The following is a 13156-nucleotide window of genomic DNA, read 5'->3' on the forward strand; positions in this document are numbered from 1 at the left end:
CTCAAGTCGCATTCAAATATTCATGTTCGACATTTATCGTCTGTAACTGCACTAAATCACTTTAAAAAAAAATCATTGATAAATATGAATACCCTACCTCAATAGCATACATGTTAGTTTTTTAAAGATTCGCAAAATTATTTTCAATTTCTATTTAGAAAGATTCAATAAATAAACCAATGAAAGAAAAAAAAACATGGCTATCAAAAAAAGAGAAGCTTCCATATTTGAGAATAAGCTGTACTAAAGCATCTAAAAACTGCCTTATTAAACTTTTTAAAACTTATTTATGCAGTTATCAATGACATCTGAAATCGAGAAGTTACTTCATGTGAGAATTTCAAAGATTTTATCAAGCTTTCTATGGTATTTGGTGTTTTAACGACCATTCCAGTTGCGATTTGCACTTAGTGGATCTGCAGATTGATGGACAATATAAACAATATTATAACAAATCTTAAATATTATACATTAATATATAATATATAATTCTTGATTAAAAAAAATCAGTTTTACACTACCAATAGATTCATTATATATTTGCAACTAATACTTTTTTTCGACTTCTTACTTTATTTTTGCCAGTAACCTGCCTCCGTCTTCCGCCCTACGCCTTGTGCCAGTATTTTATTTAAATAAGTTTTGTCAGTCAACTTCAAAACACCAAAATTTTGTTTGATTTGATGCTAAATAAGCCTTTCGGCGTCACTTAAACGCAACTTAATCCTTTCCAAGTTTTTTCATCTCATTACAAGAACTCCCAGCAGGTGTCAGTGAATAATTAAGTTTCAAATTTGATAAAATCAACCTGCAAATAAGATGGGATTATCAACTTCAGCTGCACACGCAATTTCGTATTTTTGAAATGTACGCCAACTAATGAAATTGTGTTTTTCCAGAACCAAAGCCTTCTCATGTTCCATTTAAACTTTTCATCCCCAGAATCTGAATCTGAAACCTCTTAAGTAGCAGAATACGCCTTTTAAATATTCTGATACTCTCTTAATTAAGTTAGATATATTAACTGTAGGGAAATTTGAACTAAATTTTGCTCTTTTGAAAGATATGCCTTTGGTATTTGACACGTTGACCTCCTAAATGAATTATTCGTTTTAAATTGCAAAAAAAAAAATAAATTTGGATGCAAAAATTTAATTAAAATTATAAATAAAACTTAAAGAAATAAGAAGTGGGTTTTTATTTAGTGACATTAAGTAGAGTTTATATGAGTTCGACATTGTTAAAAATATTTTTGAAGGGATATCTACTGAATTAAAGATGTCAGAATTATCAAAAAGAAGAGAGTGTTGTGATTATTTTTACATAATTTACAATTTCATTTACAGCAAATATATCTTTGGCAACTTACTTACTTACTTAGTTGGCCATAAGAGACGTAAGTCGTCCTTCACTGCGTCAAGAACGCCTTCGCCAGTCAGCCCGACCAGTTGTTTGGTTCCAAATCCTCGCCCACCTGGTTCTTCCACCTAGCGTGCGGACGTCTTCTACTTCATTCACTTAAGGGTACCGTATCAAACACCTTTCTAACCGGAACACTTTCTTCCATTCGCACGACATGACGAAGTCGCTGCCTTGTCATTGAATTTTTATGCGCTTAACTATGTCAATGTCGCGGTAAAGCTTTTGCAGTTCATCGTTCCACCTAATTCGATACTCGTCACTCACGAACATGAGTATTGGTGTTTACGTGCACTTGTTATCAAATAAACAAAGTCTTTTAGATATTCGAGTGCTAAGATGCTCAGGAAATTTGTTTGTTGACAAATATGACAGAAAGTACTTTGTTTTATTATCTACCGCAAGACCCATTTATTCCATTTAAACATCATCAGTGCGGTTTAAATCTACTGCTCGTGTTGTTTCCATCATTAGATTAAAGTTGTCATACCACAAGGACCCATCTTGTCTGAAACCTGGTTTGTATCAAAACGCTCGTAAGGGTACTAGATTATTGACTGGTCACTGTAGATTGAATAGTCACGTAACGAAGTTAGGAATTCAATCCAATTCAGACCGCAGATACTGTTTGGAAGACAGAGAAACTGCATACCATGTGCTTGGGGAGTGCCAGGCACTGATACACAAGCAGAAGAAACACCCAGATGAGTATTTCATGGATCATGAGGATCCAAGACTAGGAAAGATATGGTCTATACTGTCTTTCATTAAAGATTACACTGTCCAACATATTTTATGTTAAGTCATATGACTGATAATTGCAATATTTTTTCGTCGAAAACATTCGGATATTTTCTTACGAGTGTTTTAAGCAAATTATTACTAATTTTTCCAATTTTTTATTTCGTAAGTAATATAAATTAAATCATACAATAATAATAGTTTTAATTTATTATCCTATGTTTAGACTACTATACTTAATTCTTAAGGGCTTTGTTTTATTAACAAATATTAAAATCTATAATTTGAGTTTATGGACAACATATAGCCTCAAATGCGATATTTGTCAAAAGAAATGTCCGAAGGGTGATTTTAATGCAATTATTTTATGTGACAATAGCGTCTGATATTTTGACATATTATCTGACATATCCGATAGTTAAAGCTTCGGGAGCCAAACTTTAAAAACATTTGTGGCAATTCAAGTTTTGAATCGAATGCAAACAAACAATATAAGTGCTTGTAAATTAGGATTATTTTTGAGATAAATGAAGACTATCTATCTTTGATATCTTTGATAGATAGTCTTTGATCTATCTTTGATCACCGTATATGTATATTGCGTATATGTAAATAATTTGGAGTTCGAAGACTTTAATATTTTCTGTTGCTAAAAAATCGCTAGAAACCAATTTTGAATTGGGAATGAAAAATTTGAAATGAAAATGAAAATAAGAATTAAAATTGTAATTGAAATTGTTTCAGGGATGGAAATAAATTCTGGAGCTCATTTGAACATGGAAAGGAACTTCCATATTCAATGTTCGCATACTGAGCTGTGCATTTCTCAGAAAATAGAGGTAAATTCATATTTGCATTGGGAAGTAACTTTTAGTGTTTTCCAATGATGCGAGATAAGTAACCCCACCATGTATTCGTAGTGCTTGAATCGGTTAGAGGAAACTATTTGTTAGAATATGCAAATTTGGAAATTACTTTTAACTGAAAACTTAAATTGCTGTTGCAGTTGGCTAACGAAATGAATGGAAGTAAATACTGAACCGCTGCAAAGATTTGCATTTCCCCAAAGGAAGCGCCTCGTACATCACATTTAGTGCTGAGCTTAGTACTCGCAGATGCTAGTCCATGTTTCGCATTCACATCGTTGTAGTTTCCGATGTTGCATTAGTTGCATTTTTATTGGCAACTTCGCGTTCAACTTTTTAATGTTACTTTGCGAGCTTAGACCGCCAAGCAAACTCTAAACACTACACACATAACTACACATGAAGTACGCATAAGATACATATGAACAACGATGTATGTGCGCAGATACATTTGCATATTCACGCTGGGCTAAAAATCAAAACAGTGGGAAACTGAAATATGCACAAAACTGCTGCTGTTGTTGCTGTTGCTGTTGCTGCTTTTGTTGCTGTTGCTGCTGCTGCTGTGCCATTGTTGTGAACGGCGGCAGCGAACAACAAACAAAATTAAAATCTAAAAATGCGATTGTTACGAAATACAAACAGCGAATGCCCTCCAAGCAAAAAGACACAAATCACGGAAAATATTTGCAGAATTTTAAATGCCAACAAATTGGAGGAGTCAATGTGCTGGTACCAACATTTCGCCAACGGCTCTCCATACCAGAACACAGAGAACATGATGACTTAAGTAGGTGGCAGTAGTACATCACTGAGGTGTTATTGGTATTATTGGCACACAACGAAAAATGTCCTCAAGGATAACAAGCGCAGCCAACGATGTTAATTTGTAAATTTATTGAATAAAATTTTGGTCTAAAATTTCAGGTTGCCACTCGACTTCGACTTCAAAATTCGAATTGGCTTGTAATCGAAGTTGCTTTATTTGCTTTTAAAATGCTAATTTATTTTCTTCCTGCCCTCCAGTATTATTTCGATTCCGAATCTGATTTCGTTTTCGTTTTCTGCAATATCTGTCCACAACACAGCACAGCTCAACTTCCCAGCTAATGAACATAAATTGTATGTAAATCAGTTTTCATTTCACTAAGAGCGACATTCACTACATAAAAATTGGTACCGCTTAATTGCATGAAATAGTAAAAGCTGCTCCGTCTGAATTTGTTACTAACATAGACATTGAGCCCCATAAATCTAAAGTGAAGTAGCAGCAACACCCATGCAGGTGAAATACCTCGGAAGCAATTAATCACTTGGAACACTTTATATACATGAAAACAATGAATTGCAATTGCATGTTTCCCTATTAAAGGCTTCCTTCTTTTAGGTACTCTCGCCTTTCCGCCTTCCACCCCTCTTCAACGGATCGGAACAATGGCAGAAAAAGTAGCATGGCTCGCTTCAGGTCGAGTGCCTTATTTTGTACATCATTCAAGCAATTTACTTGTTAAAGAGTGGAGATTGGCGTGGAGTATAGGAAAATGAGCGGGGCGATTAGTTTTTGCAATTAGGAATAAAATTACTAAAAACAAATGTCGGCCGGTAAACTTCAAATTCATTAACTTTTATGCATTTAGATACTTTCAAAAGTGGTGAGAACGAATCGGAGCTTAATGACTGATTCAAATATTTTAAACTGGGGAGAAATAAATATTTATTGCAACATAAATATTTAATGAATCGTTTAAATTATTAACATTTTTTTTTTTAATTATATGAATTAGCACAACAGCAACACAATACGAAGTTGTGGCATAACCACGTAGCACGAAAAGGGTTTATTGAGTGAAATAATATTTTTGTTAAAGCACAGACGATTATAGCCGATTTGTTCACAGTGGATTTGAGAATCATGCTAGAAATTGAAATCTCCGATGTAATTATTTTTTTCACAGTTGTGGAGATGAACAGTGCCTCACATCTATAAATCTATTTTGTTTTTGGCCATTTCAAACTTTGTCAAAGTTTCAAGATTCAAGCTGATATATTAAACCTCTTAATTTTATTTATACGATGACACCATATTTCTAAGTAGATCATTTAGGTTAAGTTATCACCGGCATAATCTAATCTAACCTGGGAAGATAAGGAGGTTCATATATAGTTTCATACAGCTGTATACAACTTTGATGAAATCGGCATATATATTAAATAATTAGAATTTAAAATAATTGTTTGGAGTTTTTACAAGCAAACTATATCATTTGTAAACTAAGTTTTATTCAGTTTGATGGGAAAGTATTTTAGAACACTAAAGTTTTATTAGTAGTTCCCTATATTTATCTAAGAATATATATATTTCATATACTGATTAATTATGAAAAATTTATTGTATTGTACGGAATATGACATTCACAAGAATTTTACTAAAGTTCTTTCTTTGAGAAAGATAAAAACTGTAAAATTTCTGTCAGATTAATCATAGAGGTGTAGAGGTATGATAATAAGTTTTTCAAGTGAATTTACTGAAGCATAGCTCGAAGCCCAGCATATCTTCCTGACGGAATATCAATTCTCAAGTCCTTGTTTGTGTCTTCATTCCTTAATAACATTGTGGTGTTTTTAGCATTTTATGTTCCGACAAGTTTGAAGTTTTCTAATTGTGGATGTATATAGAATGCATATAAAGTAATTCAGATTAAATTATTTGCTTTTAAAGCACAGCTCTACCTTTCACACTCAACCTTTCTTCGAAATTCAAGTTTAAAAATCGAAATTTAGTTCATGAACCCCAAAAGAAAATCTTTTGTTGTAAGAAAATCATACAATAAATAATACAATGGGAAACTTTGAGTGTCATTTGTGTTTTTTTTTTTTTTGTAGATTAAAAATGGTTTTGGTTCTTGACCAAGAATTCCTTGTTTGATAAAAAGTTAGCTAAAAGTTTCATAACTTCAACTGAAGTATCATAATTTATTAGTTTAACTATGCCTCCATAATACCACACGTTATCAAATGCATTAGCCATATCGATTAGGACCATTCCAGTAGATTTTACTTCACTCAAAATCTTTCTTATAGTTTGAGAAACTTATGTCAACTGGAGATCAGTGCCAAGAGTTGTTATTTACTAACAACATTATATATCATACTAAGAGGGGCCATTGTCCCATGGGATCTACTTTTATTATAAAATATCTTCAGTCACCACCCTATCTGACTTCCATGGCTACTTCCATTATTCAGCAGTTATTATATATGACCACTGCATGATATCGTCAATGAGTTTAATTCATTTATCGATTGTGTCTAAATGATTTCACAGAAATAAAATAGAAATACTAAACTCAAAAACTGAATAACATCGGTTTCTGATATCTAATTTTTAAGATACACAGGTGGATAGGCGAATACAGGCATCAGCTTATATGATCCCTGTCGTTTCCTGCTCTCAGTTACACACATCCTAACAAACTTAATAGACTCTATTTTCGTAACAGTATGAAGGATATGAAACCGCCATTTTTCACAACTTAAAAAATGAAAATCAAAATTGAAGTGCATTCATAGATCAGAGAACTTTTTTGTTGTTTTCGAAATATTAAATAAAAACTATTTTTGGGGAATTCTAATTACAAGAAATGTTTGCACCCGCTGTGATAAAAATTGCAGTCGTTTTTGGTTTTAGATGAAAAACTGTAGATAAAATAGTTTGATATAAAAAAAAATGTTAACACATCTAAAATAGTTTTCAATTAAAAATTGCACTAACGAATGTAACATATACGGTTGGATAATGGGTGCAGGTCACTGGAGTCAGGAGCTAGGAGCCAGGAGCAAGCTTCACACAAACAAATTTCACGAGTTGCTTTGAAAATAACATCGACAAAAACCACAAAAATAGTGTCCGACACTACAAAACTAGGAATTTTGAACAAAAGTGGAAATTTTCTTTTGAAAAAACAGCAAAAATGCAAATAAAAGCTTTGAGTTGTGCGAACAAATTAACGAGTAAAAATTTTGAAAGAAAAAATTAGGAAGCGTCTGGCTTTTGACCACATTAGTCTATGCAATTTTGATGAAATCCCGCAAATATTAGAAATTCAAAAGAATTTGATGGAAGCCAACTTCAGTCCTAATTTTATTATTAGTTTTTTACGTCTGACCACAAATTTTTTATACTGCAATTTCGAATAATAAATGGGAACCTTAAACTGGGTTAGGCGTGTGCGACCACAATCAGACCACTTGGTAACATAGCCATCAATTGCAATATTAAGTACACAAAAGTGATGAGATTTTTTTTTGTAGGAATATATCTATATTTCATTCAAATAAATTAAGCAAATATAAAATTTGAAATTGAAAAACTATTAAGAACAATGTATTCCAAAGAATTCACAACAGAAATAATTTATAAATGAAACTTTTTTAAAAAAAATATAGAGTTATGTTGATTAGTTTTCATGACTCCTTAACAATCGAAAAGGACTGTATACTGATTTCATATTTGGAAAAGAAATGTTAGATTAAAAAAAATAATGGTTGTAAGAATTACTGACTTACAATTATTTAAATTTATTAGTCGTCTACGTTAGTTGATGATATATCGTTAATTGATGATATGACTTTAAACACTTCTGTATACTTATAAACAGTAAACGGACTAAATTATTTCTTCTACTATCCAACATGAACACCAAGAAGTTAAATTTTTATGATAGCTATATCATAAATAGATGAGCATAATTTTAGCCTATTGTGATATTTGTTAAATATAAAACAAGACAATATTCAAACCAGACAACTATATGAAAAAGGACAAATAATTTTTAGTAAAGACTATTACTAAATGATCTGCCCACAGCGACATTTCATCAACCTCTACTAAAACCTTATAACCATAAGTCAGAAACAATTTTCACATAGTCTTTAACATTTGTTAAATATTTTCTCAGAAAATTCATTCCGATAATGCACAATCAGTGGATAACAGCTAATACATATGAGAAAATTTAAATTTTTGACATTACTGATTAGAATGATATTAAGAATCTGGAAGAATCTATCATTGCCATGATTTTTACTAGGTATCTAAGAATATGTGTTAGTAAAAGAGTGAGACGGTCTCACGTGAGTATAGTTATTATAGACGCTGAGTTACATAATTTGAAACAGCTATACGCCAGATAAAGAGACGGGTTAATAAAATGTATAAATTGTACAAAACAAAAATTTCAATCACACCTGGTTTATCTAAATTAAGTTGAACCTCCGTAACGGACAAAACTCCTATGTTAGAAATTTAGCTTACACGAAATTTTTTTTTCATTATTTAAACCAACTTTGCTTAGCCTCTTTGGTTGATCTTAAAAAAACAAAAGCTGTCGTACGATGAGCTTTCATTTGAGGAAGGTTTCACTGTATTTAGATTTGAAAACTCTGGCAATAGTTGAAGAACGGCAAACTACCATGCACTATTTTAAGTCCCACATACGAAAAAAAACAAAATAAAATAAAATTGAAATTGAAATTACAATCAAGCAGTTAATCAATCGGAAACGCATTTCAATTTAGTCTGGAAAATATATTTGTTGAATGTTTATATTTTATATTGCATTTTTTGTTTAAAGTAGTTAAAATAAAACGCGTGCTGCTCATTTTTATTGTCAATATGCAACCCAATGTTGACTTTCGTCAACCTTGCACATTACATACGGTAATCTTAAAAAAACAACAACTTTAATTTTATACAGTTCTTTAGCTTCCAGACTGAACTGGGTTTTTTGATTCTCTCTCTTGCATTTCAAGTCCCAAGTGAACAGCACGCGTTTTATTTTCAATTTTCGATTTATTAAAATTTTAATTTCTTAAATAAAGTGTAATTATTCTGAATAAAATACTTTCGTTGTAAATTTCATTTTTTTTCATAACTTCAATAAATACAAAAACTCTTGTATTTTTTCATTGGCGCCCGAGCAGGGACTTGAAATTAAATAATAAATAATTTAAAAAATTACGAAAAGTGAAATTTAGTGATTATTGTTCGGTGAATGTTGGTGTGGTGAAGTATCAGCACCAGACAAAAACCGCTAATAAAAAAAAAAAAAATTTTTAAACTAAATTTCGTGAATATATTCTAGAGCTGCAATTGGCAGCATCGTGATTTTCGATCAGTTTAATTTTTCATTTTCCACGTGTGTAGTGGTTGCGGTAAATGTCGGTGTGGTGTCAAGTATCAGCACCAGACAAAAATCGTTAATAAAAAAAAAAAAAAAATTCGCTTGCATTCACGAAGACCGTTTGTCTGCTGCACTTGTCTCCAATCAAAATTTCATTTTGCGATCCTCCAGCCTAAAATTAAAACGTGCCCAAATCCTAAATAAAGTTTTGAAGTGAAATTATTTAAATTATTTCGGAAATTATAATTTTTTGTCGCAAAAATAATTAAATTCGCATTTTCCCGTAAACTTCCCGGAACTGTTTTTCGTGCCAGCAAAGTGAGAAAGTTTTCGCCAATTTTTACAACAAAAATTTTCCTGCTCAATTCTTATTGCTGCTGTTGGTCACTGCTACTGCAGTTTCCTGATCAATTCTATTGCTGCTGTTGGCCGCTGCTACTGCAGACTGCTACTGCATTTCGCTGTTGCTGTTCGCTGCTGCTGCAGATTGTCGCTGCTATTCACCGCTGCTGTTGGTTTTCGTTTGTTTTCTGGATGGCGTGCCACTGTAACACCACTGCCGTTTGCCAGGTAAGAAAGTGCAAATAATGAAATTGTTGTACCAGGTCATGCTCTGACTAAACAAAATAGTCAAGAAAGTATTTTAAATAACTTTGCACTGGTAATTATTTGCACTTTTAAAACACATATATTTTTCTATTTCTATAATAAATTATTTGACAAACGTGAAACAAATTTACGAAGCTGAGGTTGAGCTTCATTAACAAATACGTTCGGTAAATCCAATTATTTAATACAAATAATTGAGTAATTTGCAGGGGCAAATTATATACAAAGTGAATGCATTTTTCGTTTTCGTTTTCGCCAGTTACTTGCAATCACTTTGTTGGAATTTACCCATAATCACAATATTGATTATTTATCGTTTTTTATTATTCTATAAACAAAGTGAGTGCATCTTTCGTTTCGCTAATTTCTCGCGTTTACTTTGTTGGAATTTACTTACAACCGTCGCTCAACAGTATTCAAATACTCTTATCGTTCTTTGCGCTGCATTGCCTTCTCTCTTAAAAAATTTAGTAAATTGTGTTCACTATGTCAACTAAAAAGCGAGCATCATCCCCACAAAAAAATGAAGAATTGGATAAACTAATCCAGCAGCGAGAAACTGTAGTGGCCAGTATCTTGCGAATTAAAAAAGTAATTTCTGAAAAAACTGTTGATTTAAACCCTGTAGAACTGGAATGTAGGTTGGACATTCTCAATTCATACATTAAACAGGCCATGACTTGCCAACAAAAAATAGAGTGTATCAACGAGTTTGATGTATTTCGGCCAGATCTAGAAGAAATCTGCGTTGCTTCGAAATCATTGTTTCTACAGGCGTTAGATAAAAACCGCAAGTCTAGTATCCCTGATACTTCGCATGAATGCAGCAATCATCGTTCCAGGCTGCCAAGTATGCGTTTACCTAAATTTAGTGGGAAACATTCTGAGTACAAAAACTTCATAAGCCTTTTTGAAAGCTTAGTGCACAATGATCAGTCGCTAAGTGATATTGAAAAATTCAATCATCTCATTTCGTGTTTGTCTGACGAAGCTCTTGGTACAGTTAAGGCATTTCAACTCACTGAAACTAATTACTCAAAGGCATTAGCTAGTTTAAAAAGAGTTTACGATAACACTTGTCTAATCTTTTTCGATAGTATCTCGCAGCTTTTTGAACTGCCAGAAATGAACAAGCCATCTGCTTCTGCATTACGCAATATCATAGATACTGTTTCTGCCATATATGAGTCCCTATTGTCAATAGGAGATGATAAGAACATTTCAAATGCGATTCTTATTCATTTAGTCATGTCAAGAGTCGATGCCGCCACGAAATCTAAATGGGAGGAGCAATTAGATTACAATAAGCTGCCGCTCTGGTCTGATTGCGAGACTGCGTTAAATAAGCGATACCAACACATTTCTGCTGACGAAGCTTCTACGTCAAGGTCTCGATCGAACAGGCCAAAACAAGACAACTGGCAAGGTAAGAATGTAAAATCGTCACTTATGTGCAAGAAAAATAGTTCGCAAGAGGAAAGTAGATGTTTGTTCTGTAATGCGAAGGAACATGTAATAAATTCATGCTCCGCCTTTGCTGCCCTCTCAGTTACTGAACGGTTCAATTTCATTAAATCATCTTCGGCATGCATAAATTGTCTCAAGAAAGGGCACACGGTATCTAGATGCAAGGCGTCACGCTGCAGAGTGTGTAATCGGTCGCACCATACTCTTTTACACCAATATTCTACTAACACTCCTCAAACAGGTTTATCTTATAATCCAGAACAACCTATTATTTCTCGTGCCTCTGTGAATCATAGCTCATCGAATGACGATCAAATTATTCTAGCCACTGCAGTCATAACCATTCAAGGAAAATCTGGAGAGTATCAGCTGGCCAGAGCACTGCTCGATTCCGGTTCTCAAGTCAACCTTATAACCGAGGAACTTGCACAACGACTGCAACTAAAAAAAGAAGCGAAAACTCTAAACCTGATTGGCATTGGTGAAACAAACTCCACAGTACGGCAAAAATTACATGCCACTGTGAGATCACGTATTAACTCTTATGAGTTTTCTACTGATTTTTGGGTAATGCCTTCAATCTCCACTTACCAACCCGACAAATTTGTGTCAATGAGTAATTGGAATGTTCCTTCTAATCTTTCACTTGCTGATCCGCACTTTCACAAACCGCAAAAGATAGATCTTCTACTTGGTGCCGAAAGCTTTTTCGAACTGTTGTCGATTGGACAAATAAAACAAGGTACTAATCTTCCAATTCTCCAAAAAACTTTACTTGGATGGATTGTATCAGGAAAATATAAAGATGTCCCAAGTAATGTATCTAAGATATGCAATTTAATACGCCTTCAAGAAGCAGAGTCAACAGGTGATTTCTGCTTAAACTCTCTTGTGAAAAAATTCTGGGAATTGGAAGAAATTCCCAAGGAGCTCACGGTCAAAAAATACACAATAGAACAACAACACTGTGAGACCAAGTTTCTCAACACAATTTTACGCTTACCTTCAGGGAGGCTTAAGGTGCAGCTTCCTTTCAAGTCCAACCCCAACCTTCTAGGTCAGTCATATGAAACAGCAAAAAATCGTTTTCTCTCACTGGAACGCAGGTTGTCGAAAGACTGTATGCTTCAGAAGCTGTATATGGAGTTTATGGCAGAGTATCGTGACTTAGGTCACATGACATTAACTACTGACAACTTTTCTTCGACACCTCATTACTATATACCGCATCAGTGTGTGTTGCGACCTCAGAGTACCTCGACAAAACTTCGCGTCGTGTTCGATGCTTCATGCCGAACATCTTCACAAGTGTCGTTGAACGACATTTTAATGGTTGGTCCAACGGTACAAGAAGAATTGTATTCAATCCTACTTCGCTTTCGTATGCACAAATACGCGATGACTGCTGACATTACAAAAATGTACCGTCAAATCGAAGTTGACGAGGCAGATCGCAATTTTCAGCTTATTCTCTGGAGGGAAAAACCTACGGATCAGATTAGCGTTTATAAACTGAACACAGTGACATATGGTACTTCACCTGCTCCTTTCTTGGCAACACGTTGCCTAAACTACTTAAGTGACCTGTACAAGAATTCTCATTCAGTTGGAGCAAGGGTTATCCGACATGACTTCTATGTCGATGACCTATTAACTGGAGCTGACAGTCTGAAGGAACTGGAAACAATTCGTACCCAATGTACTGAAATTCTTGATGCGGCTGGACTTAAATTAGCGAAATGGTTTTCAAACCATAAAACGTATGATTCGTCAGACTTCTTTCTAAATGTTAATAATACTGATTCCACAAAGGCGCTAGGTATACACTGGATTCCCCAGAATGATACGCTTAAGTTCCATGTAGACGAAAAG

The 13156-nt window shown here is 33.7% G+C and overlaps 1 protein-coding gene across 1 annotated transcript; it reads left to right on the top strand.

Moving 5' to 3' along the window:
* Positions 1-10095: 10095 nt before the first annotated feature.
* LOC119670440 lies at positions 10096-13156 on the top strand (the record flags this gene model as incomplete). The annotated part of the gene is given in 1 exon segment (XM_038080699.1): positions 10096-13156. A coding segment is annotated over 1 exon segment (2853 nt), but the record flags the coding sequence as incomplete, so codon positions are not given.

Source organism: Teleopsis dalmanni, chromosome 1 (assembly GCF_002237135.1).
Source record: "Teleopsis dalmanni isolate 2A chromosome 1, ASM223713v2, whole genome shotgun sequence".
Lineage (NCBI taxonomy): Eukaryota > Metazoa > Arthropoda > Insecta > Diptera > Diopsidae > Teleopsis > Teleopsis dalmanni.